The sequence below is a fragment of the Plasmodium berghei genome (genome assembly GCF_900002375.2).
Source record: "Plasmodium berghei ANKA genome assembly, chromosome: 14".
Taxonomy (NCBI): Eukaryota; Apicomplexa; class Aconoidasida; order Haemosporida; family Plasmodiidae; genus Plasmodium; species Plasmodium berghei.
The window spans coordinates 905,556-926,330 of NC_036172.2; the positions used below are offsets into that span (position 1 = coordinate 905,556).

The 20,775-nt window shown below is 21.4% G+C and overlaps 8 protein-coding genes across 8 annotated transcripts; 4 read left to right on the forward strand and 4 right to left on the reverse strand.

Annotated features, from left to right (window-relative positions):
• Positions 1–171: 171 nt before the first annotated feature.
• Positions 172–900, reverse strand: PBANKA_1423300 (DNA/RNA-binding protein Alba 1, putative; the record flags this gene model as incomplete). The annotated part of the gene is made up of 1 exon (XM_034567571.1): positions 172–900. The coding sequence occupies one exon, from the start codon at positions 898–900 to the stop codon at positions 172–174; it is 729 nt and encodes a 242-aa protein (XP_034424055.1).
• A 2,713-nt stretch (positions 901–3,613) lies between these two features.
• PBANKA_1423400 (conserved Plasmodium protein, unknown function) lies at positions 3,614–4,653 on the forward strand (the record flags this gene model as incomplete). The annotated part of the gene is made up of 6 exons (XM_034567572.1): positions 3,614–3,754; positions 3,921–3,990; positions 4,073–4,122; positions 4,200–4,284; positions 4,415–4,496; positions 4,623–4,653. The coding sequence occupies 6 exons, from the start codon at positions 3,614–3,616 to the stop codon at positions 4,651–4,653; spliced, it is 459 nt and encodes a 152-aa protein (XP_034424056.1).
• A 581-nt stretch (positions 4,654–5,234) lies between these two features.
• Positions 5,235–5,982, reverse strand: PBANKA_1423500 (60S ribosomal protein L13-2, putative; the record flags this gene model as incomplete). The annotated part of the gene is made up of 2 exons (XM_034567573.1): positions 5,235–5,642; positions 5,743–5,982. 2 exons carry the CDS (start codon positions 5,980–5,982, stop codon positions 5,235–5,237), a joined length of 648 nt encoding a protein of 215 aa, XP_034424057.1.
• A 1,631-nt stretch (positions 5,983–7,613) lies between these two features.
• PBANKA_1423600 (40S ribosomal protein S16, putative) lies at positions 7,614–8,453 on the forward strand (the record flags this gene model as incomplete). The annotated part of the gene is made up of 2 exons (XM_034567575.1): positions 7,614–7,655; positions 8,061–8,453. The coding sequence occupies 2 exons, from the start codon at positions 7,614–7,616 to the stop codon at positions 8,451–8,453; spliced, it is 435 nt and encodes a 144-aa protein (XP_034424058.1).
• A 528-nt stretch (positions 8,454–8,981) lies between these two features.
• On the reverse strand, positions 8,982–10,067 carry PBANKA_1423700 (GDP-mannose 4,6-dehydratase, putative; the record flags this gene model as incomplete). The annotated part of the gene is made up of 1 exon (XM_034567576.1): positions 8,982–10,067. One exon carries the CDS (start codon positions 10,065–10,067, stop codon positions 8,982–8,984), a length of 1,086 nt encoding a protein of 361 aa, XP_034424059.1.
• A 1,100-nt stretch (positions 10,068–11,167) lies between these two features.
• PBANKA_1423800 (ABC transporter F family member 1, putative) lies at positions 11,168–14,932 on the forward strand (the record flags this gene model as incomplete). Its single annotated transcript, XM_034567577.1, has 1 exon — positions 11,168–14,932. One exon carries the CDS (start codon positions 11,168–11,170, stop codon positions 14,930–14,932), a length of 3,765 nt encoding a protein of 1,254 aa, XP_034424060.1.
• Positions 14,933–15,286: 354 nt separating this feature from the next.
• Positions 15,287–16,562, reverse strand: PBANKA_1423900 (translation initiation factor SUI1, putative; the record flags this gene model as incomplete). The annotated part of the gene is made up of 4 exons (XM_034567578.1): positions 15,287–15,376; positions 15,479–15,661; positions 15,840–15,985; positions 16,181–16,562. 4 exons carry the CDS (start codon positions 16,560–16,562, stop codon positions 15,287–15,289), a joined length of 801 nt encoding a protein of 266 aa, XP_034424061.1.
• Positions 16,563–18,249: 1,687 nt separating this feature from the next.
• On the forward strand, positions 18,250–19,794 carry PBANKA_1424000 (PUB domain-containing protein, putative; the record flags this gene model as incomplete). The annotated part of the gene is made up of 1 exon (XM_034567579.1): positions 18,250–19,794. The coding sequence occupies one exon, from the start codon at positions 18,250–18,252 to the stop codon at positions 19,792–19,794; it is 1,545 nt and encodes a 514-aa protein (XP_034424062.1).
• Positions 19,795–20,775: the final 981 nt, after the last annotated feature.

The window sequence follows — 20,775 nt, forward strand, 5'->3', positions numbered from 1 at the left end:
AAAAGGGGAGGGGAATAATTATTTCGATATTTTTCTTAATTCTTTAAATATTTTTATTAGCGTTTTTCGCGCGTATTTGTATATAAATAATTAAATATATATATGTATATATTTTCTTATACATGCTACTACAATACTACACTCGTAAAAATTATAATTTTATTTGGTTATTTATGATAAGGCTCTTCCACCTCTAAATCCGTTTCTACCTCCTCTGAATCCACCTCGGCTACTTCTGTAGTCCCCATCTCTTCCATCTCTGAATCCTCTAAAGCCACCTCTTCCATTTCCTCCCATACCTCCACCTGATCTGAATCCACCACCACGTCCGAAACTTCCACCATATCCTCTACCATCTCTAAATCCATTTCTACTGTCATACATTCTATCACCAAAGAATTTGTATCCACCTCTTCTCATAAATCCACCACGACCACCTCCTCTGAACCCACGGAAAAATCTGGGCCTAAAACTTCTTCCTCTAAATGGCCTGCTGTTTACAATTTCTTCAGGTGACATTTCTTTAACGTATTTTTCATCTAAAGGTGGTTGATATCCTGCATCTTTTACATCTAATTGATCTCTTGATAATAATATGTCTATAAAAGATACTGTTTTTTCTTGAATAACATGTTCGCTATTATCTTGGCCACTTACGTATTGATCAGCAATAACTGTGCTACCACATTTAGTTATTTGATGTAATCCTTTAAATCTTCTTTTTATAATTTCTGCTAAAGTTACGGCTTTACCAATTGCATTTCCCGTGGCTTTAATTTTTAAACTCTTCTTATCTTCCTCTCCTAATATTTTTGCACCATAGTTAACATAATTGGTCATTCGGCCTGTTGATGTAATTCTCATTTCATCTTCGTCTATTGGCTCTCTATCTTTCTTCATTTTTGCTTAAAAAAATTATTTTAATTATATAAGTTTCTTATTTTTTAATTAGTGAAAATTAGTATTGTTGTAAATATGCAAACTAGTGTTTTTCTTTTGTATATAATCTTTTTTGTTTTTGAAAAATATTTCTTTTAGTATGTATGTATATATATAATATATATTTATATTTTGGGGGGTCTGTGCACGTGCGCGCGTTTATTTTCTAAAAAAAAAAAAATTAATAAAATATTAATTAGAGAACATTTTTTTGTATATATAGATATTTAATTGAAAAATTACATATGAGCATATATATTCATAAATATAGTATACGATATGTCATATGTAGTGGAATAAATATAATTTATGTACGTTCATATAATTGAACTATATTATATATAATATGTTAATAGATATAGGATCTATCATTCTGTATCACATATAACATTTATATATAAAAATAACGCCTTTATATGTATGTGAATATAGCCATATATATATTAGTGGGTATGCGAATAAAATATATGTAAGAAATAAATTATATGTATACATGGATATAATTGTATACTAAAAATAACAACACCCAAGCAATACAAATATTTTTTTAAGTAAAATATTTCAAATAAAGTAAAAAATATTCCACGTAGTTAAACATTCCCCTTATTTCCATACATATAACACATATCACCACCTTTATATATATGTCAATATCATTTAAATATTAAGCATACATATACTTATATATATTTCCATTCATGTGTATATAAAACATATATAAATATTATGACTGTTCATAAAAAAACTACCTTTTTTTACAGTGAAAATTTACAAGCATATAATAATAGGTACCCATAAAACAAATGGCAAACATAACGATATATCATAAATAAATAAATGTATATTTAATATATTTTTTTATATAATTTGGTATTTTATTAATTTAAAGTTTCTTACCTTCTTATTTTCAAAATTTTTGCTTCAAATCCCACGGTTGGCTTATTTATTTTACGTCGTTTTCTTCTTTTCTTTTTTTTTTTTACATTGTTTAACTTAATATATTTTTTTATAATATTTATTTTTTTATAAATTATATATTTTTTTTTTTAATTCTGAAGATATTTGTAGCAATTTCTCATTACCTATATGCTATTATTTTTTTATTTATTATATCGTTTTTTTTATTTTTTTATAATTTATACAGGTGTTTTAGCATATATATGCAGTAAATATACCATGGTGCTATATTTTTAAATAGAAAGTGCATTGAATGGTGTTTTACATATATAATATTTTGTATATTTTAAATATACATATATTATTAATACAAATATGCTATCTCTTTATATACTAATTTTTACAAATATATGATATGAATTATAATAAAACCTGTATTTTTTAATGTACATACAAGATTAAACAAAAAATGGAATGCATGCTTTTTTGGGGATGTGATTTTTTTTTTAGCTTTTTTTTTTATTTTTTCAATATATACTGTTAACTATATATACATTTAATTATCACGCCCCTTCCGTATTCCCCGAATAACCATTATAATGGAATACATACCAAAAAAAAACATTTACTCAAATAATATGAATATATATATACCCATATATAATAATGTATACCCTTTGTGCCAATTATAAAATGGATATAAAAAAAATAACATCGAAGAAAGTAAAATTATATATTTTGACACCATTTTTATAACCTTTTTTCACAGCACAAATTACATATGCATATTTTATTAAAAAAATATATAAGCACATGTAGTCGATTTTATTTCTCACATATCCATTTTTTTTTAGCATCTTAATTAAAAAGCACAATAATAAATAAGCTGGAAAATGTACAAAATTAATAAAATGTTTATGTAAACAAATATTGATATATATACTCTTAGTATTTTATAGTATAATTTCATTTCCTTTTCCCCTCTTTATAATATATATAGGATTCATCTGTGAAATATACTGCATCTATATTTACAAATTATTATTATTATTATTATTATTATTATTATTATTATTATATATATATATATATATATATCTGAATAATATAACAATTGGGTATAAATAATATAAAATAAATTTCTTAAATAATAAACAATTTGTAAATAAAAAAAAATAATAATTTTATATATATAAGAAATTACTGGGATTGTTTAATCAAACTTTTGATTGATTACACGTTATATTATATGTAAAAAAAATCGTTTTGGTCAAGAAATCAAATTTTTATCAAAAAAAAAAACTTAAATCCCAATTTAAGCAAGAATTATATGCAACCTATTTATTTACACAAATTAAATAACTGTGATTTATTTTATATTAACAAAATATCGATTTCGTTTTTTTGTTTTGTTAAATAAAACATTATTTTAATATACACATTTGGAAATTTTTATTTTTTGAAATTTATTTTCTTAAATTTATTAATTCTCAAAAATATAATATTGAAATTAAGTTTATAATTATGTTTTATAATTTTATATAAGTGTGTGTTTGTCATGTTTGTGTATATTTTTTTTGGGGGTAGTGGCTTAGCGTAGGTCAAGATAAATATTTTGGGTAAATATAGTAAAATTATAAAAAATGATTATACTTATGTAATAGTATGAATTTATTATTGTGTATTTTCCATAAATGATACCTCAAAAAAACAATTAAATACACATTAAATAATTAGATATATCATTATATCCACAAAAAATTCGGCCTTATATAAAATGGTGAAAAAAGATAGCATATGGATATTGTGTAGGCTTCATTGTTCTGATAAAGAGGATTTTGCTAATAAAAACGAGCAAAATAATATTTTCAAAATTTTGCAAAATGCAAATATACCATTGTCTTCTTTAATTAAGGAAGTAAGGATCTTTACATAGTTCGGGTTCTCTATTATTGTATATATACACATGAGGATATATAATTTTGATTTATTTTATCATATATAAAACTATGTATTTATTCAACAAAAATTTACAAAATCAATTATATAAGTTAATATAATTTTGAAAATAATATGATTTATAGGAATATGAAAAAAAGGGCTCAATATTGTTTGGAGAAATATTTAAGAGTATTATTTTTAGCCGTTTTCATAGTAAAAATAAAAAATAAAATAGTACAAAAAAATGTTAACATAAATAATATATCCCCATAAATTATTATTATTTTTTTTCTAGTCATATTCACAAATTTAAAACTTAGGATTTTTATTATTCGAGCTAGTAATGTAAGTATAATCATATGTAAATATGTACACTTCAAAAATGTGTCCTATATTAATGAAATATGTTTTATTTCTTTTAGAAATATAAAAACGAAATTTCCCTTTTATCTCAATTTGTAACAATTTGTGATGATTATTTTAGTGTCCAATTACTGTATATCGGGGGTATAGCAATATATAAATATATGTTAAGTGTGTTTCAAAAATAGATAAAGCCTAAAACAGCATTTGCCACAATTAGCGTAAAAGGTGCCTTTCTTTATTATTTTTTTTTTCTTTCTTTTTTTTTTTATAGTAACATTGAACAAATGCAAAAAATACATAAAGGAATTATTTATAAGACTGAAAATCGAAGAATCTATCCCAATAATTTTAAAGTAAAATTTATTTACTACAAAATAGTATTAACTAGTTATATGCTGTGTATTGGATTGTATTCCTTTTCCTTTATTTTTATATTTATTCTACTTATTAGCATGCGTGTTGTATAATTATTTTTACAGGGAACTAGAAAATCCAATGTATTACGGATAAAATATAAGTTTTTTTTAGTGCAAATGTGTTAAATAGCAATTTTTTTTAAACTATTTTGAAAATAGGAAAAAAGTATTGCATACAGCAATATATCTATATATATATACATTACACCTAATTGTGATAACTTTATTATTTTTTGTAATTTTGTTTATTTTTGTGGAATTTAGGTTACACACTGTAGGAAATACATATACATTATTTGAAATAAAAAAAAAAAACCTTTAACATATTATAAATTTGTACATTTTTTTTATATTTATTAATTAAAAATAAGTTTCTACCAAATTCGTACATATACAAAATGTATGAATATAACGAATAAATGGTAAATATATAATATAGATTTAATGTTTTGGTATAAATTTTAGCTGTTTATATCAATAGAAAAAAAAATAGTAAAGAGCAAATAAAAATTGCAATACAAAATAATGTATAATTTTTAAAAATAAATAATTCAAAATATGTTTATTTCTATAACATCATATTCGTGATATTACTTCGTACAAGTACTTATATATATATTATTGCAGAAAATTGTAATTAGATGTATTATTGTTTTTTTCAATTAATGATATTTTTTAATTATCCTTGGATTTACGTTTAATATCCTTTCTTTGTTGTTGTCTATTCTTTCTTCTTTCTTCTGATTTAGCTTTTCTTAGAGTTTTATATGCTAAGTACGATTGATCTATTTTAGAAACATCTATTGATTCATAGAATGGTTTAACATTAGATCCCTTCTTAAATATACTACGTAATTGTTTTGTTTCTTTATGTTGTTCTATAACTTCTTTGGTGGCATCAGCTGGTATTCCTCCAATGCCATTCTTTGGTTTATCTTTTTTTAATGGAATCATAACTAAACTATTTAAGTATTTTTGTAATCTTTCGGCATTTCTTTTTAATGATTCTTCACATCTATTTTTTCGTCTTTTGTCAACAACTATACCTATGCTCCTGGCTGCACTGGGTGTTAAATTTACCGCCTAAAAAATGCATTATTAAAAAGATAAGAAAAAAGATGATGAACGGTATATGCTATAAACAAGTTAAACACAAAATGTTCATTCAGTTTGTTTAGTTTACTTTTATTTCGTCAAGACTAAATCCTTTTCCTAATCTGATTTTAAAATTGTATCTTTGGGTAGGGCAATGAACTAATGGATGTAATTTTTCAATAGGTGTAGATCCATTTTGTTTTCTCTTTTTTTCTCTCAATAATCTTCTTTTTTTTCTTTTTATATTTTTGTTAAAGTCGACTCTAACATATCTTTGCCACCATTTATGAAGGTGAACATTTGGTAATACATTATTATGTGACACCATTTTGAATAATTAAAGTATTGATATATGGTGAATAACCGGAGCTAAAAAATTAAAAAAAAAAAAATATATATATATATGCATACATATATGCTACAACTCTATGTATGATATTTATTTTATTGCTCCTTTCTTTTATTAATGGTAAATATGTAAAATTGCTATGCCAAGCTTTTATATCCAAACTGTTATATATGCATAACTAACAAATTTGTATATAATTGATAAAATATAACTTCTACTCGAGCAGCTACATTAAGCTTGTACCCATACATGCGTTATGTATGTATAGGAAGCGTGTATTGGTTCGTTGTATCCGCTTTTTAGATATTTCCATAAAACATTTTTAATATAAAATAATAATTATTATTATCCTTTTTAATTATAGCAGTTTTTAAAGGAACATTTTACGCATTCCTCTTAGATAGTCAATAAAAATCATACACGAGCAAATAAATTATATATACAAGCTATGTATATATATATTTTTTATATTGACATTTTTTATTTTCATTTTTCCACTTTTTTATAAGAACTTACCTTTTAAATATAAAACTTTTTTTGTTTAGCTTCGTATAATGTAATTTTAAATATAAAAAATTAAAATATGATAAAAAAAATATAATCATATATTTAAATCTTTTTAATCATACAATTGATATTTGCAATTAAGGGTAATTTGCAACATATAGCTTTTTATATAATGTAGTATATTATATGCACAGGTTTTAATTATGTATATATTCCAAAGAAATATCTTAAATAATTTTATATTATATATGTAGATCTTTTAAGCATATACTTTTTTTGTATATTAATTCATAATATTACCTTTTTTTTTAAGTGATAAAAGGGGGCATAAATATTTAGGAAGCGCAATAGCTTTCAAATATTTGTAAAAAAAATTAAATTATTATTATATAGCCTTTTATTATTCTTTATGCTGAATATTTGTAAAAAAAAAAAAAAAACAATAAATTGCTTCGTTATGTATGCATTATATATTATTATATAGGTTACAAATATCCTTCTATTTTTTTTTTACCAGCAATTGGAAAAATCCATTAATAATTTTGTTTAAATCGTACGCGCATATATGTATATTACACTTATATATATATAATAACATATTTTATGCATATTTTGGTTTCCTATAATTTCCTTTAAGAGTTAATAATTAAGCAAAAAAAAATAAGGGCAATTGCAAATAAAAAATACCATCCCTTTGTACTTTAATTTATGTAACCACATATATATATAAATAAATATATTAATAAAATAATTATCATAAAAAAATAGCAAAATAATAACAAATAAAATAAATAATATATATAATTATGCTTATTTATAAATAATTTATAAAAATAATATTTTAATTAAATAAAATAAAGTTTCCTAAATTTTATTACTTTCGAACAAGAATACATTTATGGTAAATTTATATAAAATGAAAAAAAACAAGCAAACAAACATATATATATATATTTATTTATTTACCTATTTTTAATATTAGCTTATCATACTAATATTTACTTCTTTTATTACATATAAAATAAAAATGTATTTATAGATATTACTATATATGAAAATCTTTCATGTATGTATAACTTATTAATTTTTTTTTTTGTAGAAAAATGACAACAAAAGTTAAGAGAGTACTAACATTCGGCAAAAAGGTATGCTACAACTATATACATTAAAATGTTTGCATTTGAAAAATACATGCATATATGTATAGAACATAGTTATTACATAAATTTGTATTGAGGATATTGTGTGTTTGCACGATTGTATGGGATGTACAATTATACCCTTTGCCCATTCTAATATATTATTTGTTTAAATAATATATTAAATGGGTATATTGGGGAAAATAAAATATTATTTGATCACATATATCACAAATATATGGATGATTACATCTTCAAGCTTAAAAATATAACTAGTTTTTGTTCAATAACATTGATTTAATTATTTTCACATTTTTGATACAAAACAAGTATATATGTTATTTCTTCAATTTACAATTAAATAAAATGTACATTACTCATCTATATATAATATATTTTTTTTTTTTTTAGAAAACTTCTGTTGCAGTAGCAACTGTTACTAATGGAAAGGGACTAATCAAATTGAACGGAAAAAATATAGATTTAGTAGAACCTTATATTTTAAGAACAAAAGTTTATGAACCATTATGGTTAATAGGATCAGCCAAATTAAAGAATTTAGATATACGTGTTCGTGTTAAAGGTGGAGGTCAAACATCTCAAATTTATGCAATTAGACAAGCAATTAGCAAAGGAATTATTTCATATTATCAAAAATATGTAGATGAATCAACAAAAAAAGAATTAAAAGATACCTTATTAAGATATGATAGAACTTTATTAGTAGGCGATACAAGACGTTGTGAACCCAAAAAATTCGGTGGTAAGGGTGCACGTGCAAGGTATCAAAAATCATACAGATAAATTCATATTATTTTATATATTTTTTTTAATATCATCATAAAAATAACCTTTAAAATTATATATGAAATAGAAAAAAAAAAAAAAATTATGTTATAAAAAGTCGAGATGAAGACATAATTTAATTGGAAACAAAATAGCGTTTTAGAAATTTCATGATATTTTAAACTTTTCGTTTATAAGCATGTAACTTTTTAGCTTATGCATATTTATACGTTTGTATATAATATACATAAATATATTTCATTGATGTGTATATAATAATAATAATAAAATAAATTTAAACTTTTTCAATATTAAATACAATTTTATGTTTTAATAAAAAATTCTCAAATTACGCCTAAAATATAAGTAATTTTATTCTAAACAGTTAATAAAAAATAGCTTCAAAAAATCGGTATCAATTTATAGGTATATAATGGAATATTAAATTATGCTGAGTGAAAATACTTGAATTTTTCAGAAAACATAATTATGTATATAATGTGGATATATATTATCCTATTGGAATAACTTGAAATATTTACTTTTTCAAGTCAAACTTTGCAATTCAGTTTTGTAATTTTTATACCGATTTATGCATGTGTCATAGTTATCAAGCTGTAAACCATAATCGTTAAAATCATATTTTAACATATCATATATTAATTGCATAAAATTATAATTGGGTTTCCATTTAAGTATATTTGTTGCCTTTGAACAGTCTCCCAATAAATTGTTAATTTCGGAATCTCTATAGTATTTTTGATCTTTTTTAATAACTATATTATTATATTGATCTACTGCAACTTCATCTATTCCACTATTAACCCATTTTAAATATAATCCTGTAAATGCAAAAGCAATTTCACAAAATTCTCGAACTGAATGATGTTGATTTGAGCAAATAACAAAATCATTAGGAGTTTTTTGTTGCAACATTAAATATATTGCATATACATAATCTTTTGCATGGCCCCAGTCTCTAAATGTATCAATATTTCCTAATATAATAACAGTTTGAATTTTTTTAAATATTTTTGCTATACCTTTTGTAATTTTTTTTGTAACAAATGTTTCACCACGTCTTGGACTTTCATGGTTAAATAATATACCATTAACACAAAACATATTATATGCTTCTCTATAATTTTTTGTTATATTATGACTATATAATTTTGCTGTGCCATAAGGTGAAACTGGATTAAATGGTGTATTTTCATTATGACATTGGCTTTGAATATTATTACCATATAATTCTGATGTTGAGGCATTATAAAATTTTATATTATTAATTTTTGATAATTTAATTGCTTCTAATATTCTTAATGTACCAATGGCTGTACATTGTGCTGTATATTCAGGTAATTCAAAACTCACTTTTACATGACTTTGTGCAGCTAAATTATATATTTCATTTGGTTTTATTTTAGATATTAAAGAAAATATATTACTATTATCAAGTAGATCACCATAATGTAAATTTAATTTATCAAATATATGATCTATTCTTTTTGTATTAAATGTACTACATCTCCTAATAACCCCGTGAACTTCATATCCTTTCTCTAAAAGTAGTTCACTCAAATATGATCCATCTTGTCCTGTTATACCAAATATTAATGCAACTGGGGCCATGTATTTTTTTTGATGGTATAGACTTGGCGAGGTGGAAGAGTGAAGGTAAACTTTTTCTTTTTTTTTAACGAAAAAAATGATAAAACACCTTGAAATATCGATAGACAAGTAAAAAATACCTTATTTAGCTAGTAGTAGCATAAACCATATTTTTTTTTTTTTTTTTTCGAAATAAAAAATTACATAAGACTGAATTTTATTCTTAGGGATAAAAAAGACATTATATGTATTTATTAACACAAATTGAACTTAATTAAATTGCAAAAAAAAAGAAACAATAATAAAACAAACGAAAAAAAAAATATTAACGTTTTTCAATTGAACATATTGTAAATATATATTTATTTTGTTAATTTCCTCAGCATTTTTTTTATATTATTTACACAGTACAACTCAATGTGCTTTGCATTGTTGGAAAATTGTTTAAGAATAAATAGAATATTAAAAATTTGGCTTACAAAAAAAATATAAATATACTTAAACAGAAGGATTATAAAAAAAACAAAAAATTATTAATTAAATAAATGAGTAATAAAATAAAAATATCATATGGTGTTTATGTTTTTTTTTTCCTATGGCACTTTCACATTTTATTATTTTTTTTTTAATTTCCCATTTATACTATCCTCCAAGAATTTAGGTATACGAGTAATTTCCCTTTTTGATTAATTTGTTCGTTACATTTATTCATTTTTATTTAATTAAATAAACTTGTTTATTTTTTGCTACATTTTTTGCCACATTTTTTACTACATTCTTTACTACATTTTTGCTATATTTTTCACAAATTTGTGGCTCATTTTTACCCATTTTTTCAAAAATGCATACAAATCTTATAACCTCAAAAAGGAGCAATATATGTTAATTTAGTGTTTAATGGCTTATGCTTGTGAATTATCAAATTTTTTCAAAATTTTTTTTTTTTTTCTCATATAAATTAAATTTTATGATTTACCAAAAAAATAATAATTATATTCCTACATAAGTTCATAACTACATACATATATATATATATATATATATATATGGAGATGTGTGTGAAAGTTGATTAGTTTTCATTTTCATTTGTATAAAAATGGTTTCTTTGGGCGTATAATATCATGTTTATTGAATTTTTAATATGGGTTATAGCATACTATTTATTATTTAGTAACGGTATAAAAATTAATCGAAATAATCAAAGCTTTTTAAGTAACTCAATTTTTAAAGATCCTATATCTAAAAATTATACAAAAAAGATAAGAAAAAAAAATGTAAATTCAAAGAGTATATCGAACACTTTATTAAATGAAAAGAAGTGGACATTCCCTATTCTAAATGTCCATATTGACAGTTATAATAATGATAAAGAAATTAGAGGTGTAGAAAATGAAAATATAGACGTGGAGAAATACAAATCTGACCAAGAAGATAATGATTGTTGGGATAAAAAAATAAATAAATATAAAAAACTTTTAAACCTAGAAGAACTTGATGAATACACTATTTTATCACCAAAATATAATATTAATATATATAATGTGTTAGAAAAAAATTATAACCAAAAAGACAAAAATAATGTAATATTAACAATTAATAATTTAAATTATGAAATAGGAAATAAAAAGTTAATAAATAATTTAAATTTAACTTTGAATAAATCAGAATGTATTGGCTTAATTGGAAATAATGGGTGTGGGAAATCAAGTCTTTTGAATTTAATTTTTGAAAGTTCAGAAAATTCTAATAAACATGTAATAATTAATAATAATGTAAAAAAAGACAATCTAATAAATATTATAAAAAGTAGTAGCCCTATTCTATATGTAGACTCATTACTTAATAAAAATGATTTTACTTTTTTTTATAATTTTTTATCATATATGAAAAAAAAATCATTAAAATTAAGCTCTATGCCTAAGTTAATAAAAAGTATAAGTATTTCTGATTTTGAAAGGTTGAATAAACAAAACGAGGAAAATTATAATAGTGAACTATTTTATTATAAAAATGATATATTTTATTTTAAACAAAATATACATTTGTTAGGAAATAATAACATTACAGTTTTTGAAAAAATTTTAAAATTTTATCAAAACACATTAGAAAAATATGATATTCTAAATTATATTGAAGAAAATATTAGTATGTATAAAAGTTCAGATTATTTAAAGAAATACAAGATAGGTGAAATGAACGAACAAAATAAAAACAACTTAAAATTGAAAGATAAAAAAATTGATAAAAGCAAAATTTCTTCTGAGGAAGAGGATTTTTTAAAGTCTAAATATTTTGAATATGTTTTAAAATTGTATATGAATGAAAAGGAAGACATTTTTAAAGATATAAATAATATAAAAATGAATTTAAATAAATATTTAAATATTTTAAATTTAAAAAATTTTTTACATGTAAAATTATCTGACTTAAGTAATGGATATATTATAAGGGTGTATTTATTACTACTCCTTTTAAGCAAACCTAAATTGCTATTGATAGATGAAATAAATAATAATATGGATATATTTAATATATTTTTTATTATGAACGTATTTAAATATGCATTAAAATATACAAATATTGGAATTATTTTAGCTAGCCATGATTTTTTCCTAATAAGTAAATTATGCAACCGAATATTAGACTTTAATAAAATTTCAGGATATGATATAGATTTTAGTAATATATCTCTCTTAAAAAAAATAAATCAAAATAGTAATTACATAAAAGATACTAAAATTAATGATCGTTCTACTTTAGTCAATATTAGTGAACAATCCGGAAAGTCCTATTCAAACCTGACTTTTTTTAAAGGCAATTATACCCAATATTTAAATAATATGAAAATATTATTTAATAACAGAAAAAAAAAAAAAGAAGACCTCAAAAAAATTATAGATCAATTGAATGCTTCTATATTAAAAATAAAAAAAAATAATAAAAAAGAATTTTTAAAAAGTTCGTTAAAAAAAAAAGAAGAAGAATTATCCTTATATCAAAATATTTATAACACATTTTTTAACGTGACATTAAACTATCAGCATATGTATTATAATTTAATTTATAGTAAGAAGAATGAAAAAAGGGGAGAAAACAAATACATGGGTTTTTCTTCTAAAGACAATAAACAAAATCAAAGCATAATTTTTAGAGAAAATGACCAAAATAATATTAGAAAAATTCAAGATAACCAAAATTGCAAAATAGGTGAAGATCAATTATATGATTATCACAATGAAAATAGCTCATTTGAAAAAGAAAAATGTCAGTACTTCGAAGTTCCCAATACTAAATGCAAATCAGAAGAAAAAGAAGTGCCAACAATAATTGACGAAATGGATGAAAAAAAATTTGTTTATAACCAATTGGATGATGTAGATAGAGAAATGAACAAAAATATTTTAATAGACATGTGCAAAAAAATAAAAAATAATGAATTAATAAAGACAGGGGAATTATATTCTACACAGAATGTTACTTTATATGAATTCCAGGATTTTTCGTTATACTATTTGGATAATAAAAATTATGATAATGAATATTCTGGAATAAAAAAAAAGGAACGAAAAAAATATATATTTAAAGATTTAAATCTGAATATTAATAGTAATGAAAATGTATTATTACTAGGGAAAAATGGAATAGGTAAATCAACACTTTTTAAAATATTAACAAATAAATATAGCTTTATAATGAATAATAATAATGAAAGTAAAAATATTAATAATAAAAAAAGCATGTATGTATATGGAGATAGTAATATATGTAATAGTTATGATGAGGCAGAAGAAAATGATACATCATTTAATTGTGAAATAGATAAAAATATAAGATTTGAAGGGAATATTAATTGTAGTTTTAATAATGTGTTATTAACTTATTTTGAGCAAAATATGATAAAAAAACTAAATTTAGATATTGATGATTATTTTAAATATTTAATTGAAAAAGTAAAATATCAACCAATCAACTTTTTAGAAAATCCAGATTTTGATAATACTCCTTTTGGCCAAGATGTATTCTTTTATTACATTTTAAATAAAACAAAACCAGATTATAATGACAACAGTAATGTTAATATAGATGACAAAATAAAATCTTTGTTAAAAATTTTTTATATTGATAGTGAAACATCAATTACAGAAAAAAGTGGTGGAGAAAAAGTTCGTATTTTATTTCTTTCATTATTTTTAAAAAAATCAAATTTATTGTTATTAGATGAAATAAACAACAATCTAGATATATATTTAAAAAACCTTTTGTTAAATTTTTTAAATTATATATATCAAGGAAGTTATATATTAACAACTCATGATTTTTATATAATCAATAATCTAAATAATATACATAAAATTATATACATATTTGATTATCAAAATGTTTTTACTTTTTATAATGTCAATGATTTTGTCAAAAATTTTTATAGTTTTATTTTAAACTCCTTTAGTGCGTTTAAAAATGTGGGAACCAATGACTTTGGTAATAATAACAAAGAGGAAATGGATACGAATTATGCTACTTGTCATAGTCATAATTCGCAAATAAAAAACAATATGGAAAAAATGAACTATAGTAATGAGTTGGAAGTAAATAATACACTAGACATAAATACATTAATAAATAATTTTAATAAAATTGAAAAAAAAAGTGAAGAATTGAATCGAGAAAATTATGGAAAAGAACTTTATGATAGTTATGATTTTAAAATTTTAGAATTTTTAAAAAACCAACTCAAAAAAGACAAGAGCGAAAGAAAAAGCTTTGAAGAAATAAATCCCTTAGAAGAAGAAATTTTTGAAAAAAAAAAAATTAATAAAAAAAATTTTGGTGGAAAGGGATTGTCAGGAAAAGTTAAAATAAAAAATTGGAAACGATGGAAAAAGTGAAATAATATTTTCCAATTTTATAGGCAAATTTGTGAAAATTTTCTATCCATATACTAAGCATCATATCCATTCTCAAGTCATATTAATATAAACATAAGCAAATAAATAATTGTGAGTTTTTTATCCTTTTACTCGTTAACATTATTAATCATTTTTTTTTCTTTTTTTTTTGTTTTTATGGGATATTATTAAAATATATACCAACAATATTTTCATTTTTATTTGTTGCAATAATGTCAAAATAAATTATCTTTAATATTTTTTTACTATAACTTTTTAAAGATATTATAAATTAGTTTTTTAAAAGTTTATGTAAAATATGAATGTACATGCTAATAAAAATATATATATGACTTATTTTGGGGGTAAAATTACAAAAATATCGTCAGTTATTTCTGGACAATTTTTCATTATAACATCAACAATGTTATGTTCAACATCTCCCTAAAAAAAATAAACAAAAATAGCATATAATACGAAAAGGGATAGTATATGCCTAGTAAAATTTAAAAATTCAAAAAAAAAAATACACATTAATATGCTTACTTGTATATCTATTTGATCTTGAGTGTTGTTTATGCCCTTTATAACTGAAGCCCCACATGCATAAAATTTGGAAAATATTTTAGCCATTTTATCAAGTTTTGTGTATGCATGTAATCCTTTTACAACAGTTACAGTTTTTTTTTTGGCTTTCGTTGTCTTTTGTATTGTTATTTTTTGAGATGTCTATAAATGGATAAGAAAAAAAAATAAAATAGTAATTAAAACGAATCAATAATGCAAAATCAAAAATCAACATAAAACATTTGAGATTATCAATCTTCCCACAAAATGTTATTCTATGATAATTAAACAAGATATTAATGTATGAATTAATAAAAATCATAAAATAATTGGGTATTACATTTTGAGAAGGTTTTTTGGCTTGTTTTTTATTATTATTTTCTGTATTATTAGTAGTCATATCATAGTTATATTTATCTTTATTTTCTTCTTTACATTCATTAAAAGAATTTCCATATTCGCAATATTCATATGGGACACCACATACTATAAACAAAAATTATAACATTAACAAGAAATGATAAATAATATATGTGTGATATAAATATAATGTCTACAACTTATTATACAACTATAGTTGATATTTTGCATTAGTTATGATTGGGAAACAAATAACATATGTATATAAGTATATAAAAATTATATATATGTAATGATAAAATTATAAATTGATTTTACTACCTTTACAATATTCGACATGAATAGGCTGATATATGGATTCATTATTTAATATACTACCCTCAGCTTTATTATTTTGATTAATATTATTATCATCTTTTAAATAAGATTGAGAAGTATTTATATTTTTATCATCATTTTGATTACTTTTAATGTTATTTGTAGAGTTTGTTTTAGAAGATTGTTTTTTTTTATTTATTTTTTCTTCTTTTTTATCTTTCATTTTCAAATATCTTAATTTTCGATTCGATATTTTTTCAGATTCTTCTTCATTTTCTTCTACTCCTATAGATGATCCTTCACTTTCTTCTTTCCTGTTTTTATCATTTTCATTATCATCATGTTTTATTTTAATTTGGTCAAATTTTTTTTCTAAGTCTTCCATTTTTATGCATCATCAATATTTTTAACTTATTTTTATCACTTGTTCAATTTTATATAATTACATACAATTTTTTTTTTTTACATAAACAATATAAAATTATGAAACAATAATTGTCATTTAATTTATAGGGAAAACATCATTTTTGTTTCTATAACTATACATTCACAACAGTTTAGCATCTTAAGAATATTCATCAATATAATATGCACATGTATGTATGTATGTATGTATAAATATATATATATATATATATATGCATATTATTTATTAGTTCCTTTTTCTTAATTTTTACAATTACTCATTATGTCAATTAGCACATACATATTGGGTGTTCTAATATAAAACAAATAATTTGATATATTTTTTTCATTTATTATATTATATAAATGAAAAATAAGCTTAAAGAAAAAAAAACTCAATGTTGTGCTTAATGGATAATAATAATTAGCATTTTCGTTAATTTGTTTTTGTTCATTTTCCTTTTTCCTACACCCTTTTTATATAAGATTGATTTTTTATAAAAAAAGGAAACAATAAAATTAAAACTTATTTAGAATATTTTATGCTATTTTTTGTTAATTTATAAACATTTATTATTATTATTTTTTAATCTTAAATAATTATGTAAAATGCCTATAATTATTATACTACCTTCTTGACTTATAGTTGTTTGTATGTTTCTCCGTTTTATATATTTTCAATTTTCAAGTAAAATTTATCACTATATTTCTTGAAATAATAAATGATAATTTTACAATGTATATTTATGAGGATTCATAACCCCCTCTCTAAAAAATGTACAATTATGTAATGTGTATTATGTATAATAGTCCACATTTTTATTAAATAATATTTTCTTATTTTAACAATTAAAGGATTATTTGGATGTATAAGTAATACCTTATATATGTGATAAATACAAATACCGAATTATTATATATATAAACTGTCTAACTCAAAACTCCCCCCATTTTTTGTTAAGTAGGCAATATACATACACATACATACTTTTATATAATAATACATGATTAATACATTCAAAATAATGTAGTATTTTCCTTAATATATATACATTTTAAATTTATTAAAAATTTTGTAAATATTAAAAAAATGTTGCTTAAGAACATGCTAAATGAAATGAGAATGAGGAGCTAAATTGTAAGCAAAAATTTGTGTATATATGGATAACATATTTTTCTTATATATTTATTTTATATTTTTCCCATTTTCCATTATGCTTTTAGAGCAGAAAAAATTAAAGAAATTATATATATTTTTTTTTCTGAATAGATATTTATTAACTTTTTATTTTTTAAAAATGTAATGTACTCTTCTGGTTCTCATAATAAACGCGAACATAAACATAGACATGAGAAAAATATAATAAAAATAAATTTATGAAATTTTTTTTTTTTTTTACCACTCCAAAAAAGTGTAAGCAAATATATACACATGAAAATATATTTTGCTAAATTTTGAAAGAATTAATTATTTTTATTTTTGAACTTTACACAAATCAGACAAATAATTAATTAAATGATTATTGGCCTCTTAAATCTTTTTAACACCATGAAATATATTAATTTTTAGTTACAATTTGTTTGGGGTATATATTATTATATATTTAATATATTAAATACGAGGAATGAAAAAAACTATAAACACGTTGAAATGCAAATTTGAAAATATGGATGTTAAAAAAATCGAACAAACTGTGATTGAATATGTTGAGGAAATGAAAAAGGCAGAGAATAACCAGCATATGGAAAAACGTGAAAATTTCAATGAAAATGGTGACGAAAAAATAGGATATATTAATGGAATACAAATACAAGAGCTAGTAGAAACATTTCCCAAGAATGAACAAATCAGACAAAATGAAGAATATATGAAAGATTCAGAAAATTTACAAGATTTACAAAATGGCCAAAATAATATTAACAGTGAAAAAACAGAAAATCTTATAAATTTGCCTATTAGTACGTTTCATAAAAAAAATACTAATTGTGATGAAGGGAGTGAAATGGAAAATGGTTTTTGCCAAAGTACAGAAAAAAAGATTCTCACAAAAATTCTAAAACTTAAAGAAGATAAATCAAATGAAGGAACTGTCATAAATAATCCTAAGTCTAGTACTGGCACTACATCGATAAATATAATAAACCCTGAATGCTGTGACGAAGAAGTCATGAAAAATGAAGAAAATGGAGAAAATTGCGAAACCCTTTTAGAGTTAATCAGTAAAAAATCATTATTAGAAAATGATAAAATAAAAAAAAATATATCTTCAAAAAATTTTTATATAATTGATGAAGATGTGCTTGTAAATATAACTATGATATTCGATAAAATAATATTAAAATTAATATATTTTTATAAAAAAAATAATTTTGATAATGATAAACAGATTGAGCATTTTCACAATTTTTTTAAAGTCCTATATAAATTATTAAGCAATATAAGTTACCATCCTAAGGATACAAAATACAAAACGATTAAAATGTGTAATAATCAAATAAAACGAACTTTTTTAACAAATGATGATATTTTTAATTTAGTTAAATTATTATTTGAAATTCTCAATTTTAACACTAATTGTTTTAATAGTGATACTGAAATTGTAAATGAACAGAATAAAGATAGTATGATTAAAACTGATAAGAATAGCGAAGATAATAGTAATAAAATTATAAACAATGGGATGTGGAAATTTGAAAATGAATTTTCTGATCTCGAATCAATTTTATTTGAATTTGTTTTATCCTCTATCAATATAATTATGGGGATGATAAATAAAAAGATTCATTCATCAAATAATGAAAGTGAATTTATGTCTAATAAAAAAAATGATACAGATGTTAAAGAGGGATGTAGTGGAGATCCTATAAAAAGCTGTATATCTGATCATAATTCAAATAAAATATTAAATAATGAAGCAAAAAATAAATTAATAGAAAAACATGTTAATAATATTATGCCCACTAATAATAAACTACTTGTTATTCGTCAAAAGGATATAGAAGAAAAAAATGCTTTAAATGATATTAGAAAATTACATAACGAAAAATTTAATGCCTATAGAAATAATGATGGATATAATAATGATAAAAATAAAAATAAAAAAGATGAAACAAAATCTACCTTATTTAGTAATAAATCTGAAAATAATAGTCTCAAAAAAGGTGGGAAAAAAATAAAGCGTTTTTTTAAAAACTTATTTAAAAAGGATTAAATAATGGGTTTTATTTATGCAATATGATTAAAATTTTTTTATCGTAACATCATATATATTTTAATAATTTAAGCTATGGTTTTTGAAAAACGTTATATATATTAAAGTTTCATATATATATATATGCCTTAAGTAATACATTAAACATAACTTATAGGGTGGATACAATATGTGAACAATCGTTTTCTTATTTATTCAATTAATATTTTCCATTTTTATGGACATTTTTTCATTTTTTGATGTACTTATTCTTCACACACCCTCGTTTTGTATTAACTATACCGTGAGTTATTTTTTCTCTTTTTTTAAATATCTATTACAACTCCATACACATAATTTACAAAACAATTCTAAGTTAAAATGTTTTATTCAAAAGAAAGAAAGTTATGAATCACTATTAAAAAGACTAAAATGAAAAATATTTATCTATATATAATGTTTGTTATAAGAAAGGAATGACAAACAAAAAAAAAAGAGGAAATAACCTCGGTTAAGATATCTCTCTAAATATTAACCATGTAATATACCTATATGCATGAAGTATTACATTTTCAGAAATATTTACTTTAACCAATTTTCCATTTAGTGTATATGTGAATAAATAATATAAATTTATTTTTGTTTTTAATGTATATAAGAAATATTTATAAAATTTTTCCCTTTTCAATATACCAATGCTCCATTTGGAAAATATAAATTTCACATGCCGATTTTTTAAAATATATATTTATTATATATATGGATATTTATTTAGTACATCTAAAAATTAATCTTATTTTTATAAACTAAAAGTTCGGTTTATGTTGTTATAATTTGGCGAGGGCATAGAACTGCCACAGCGATTTTTTTATCTTTTTTCCCCTATTATATAATTATCATTTTGTAAAATGTAATATATTTCTTATTGAAACATAATCTTATGTTAGTAAATAAGAACATATATAATATATGTGAATTGAATATATTTTTTCTTATTTTGAA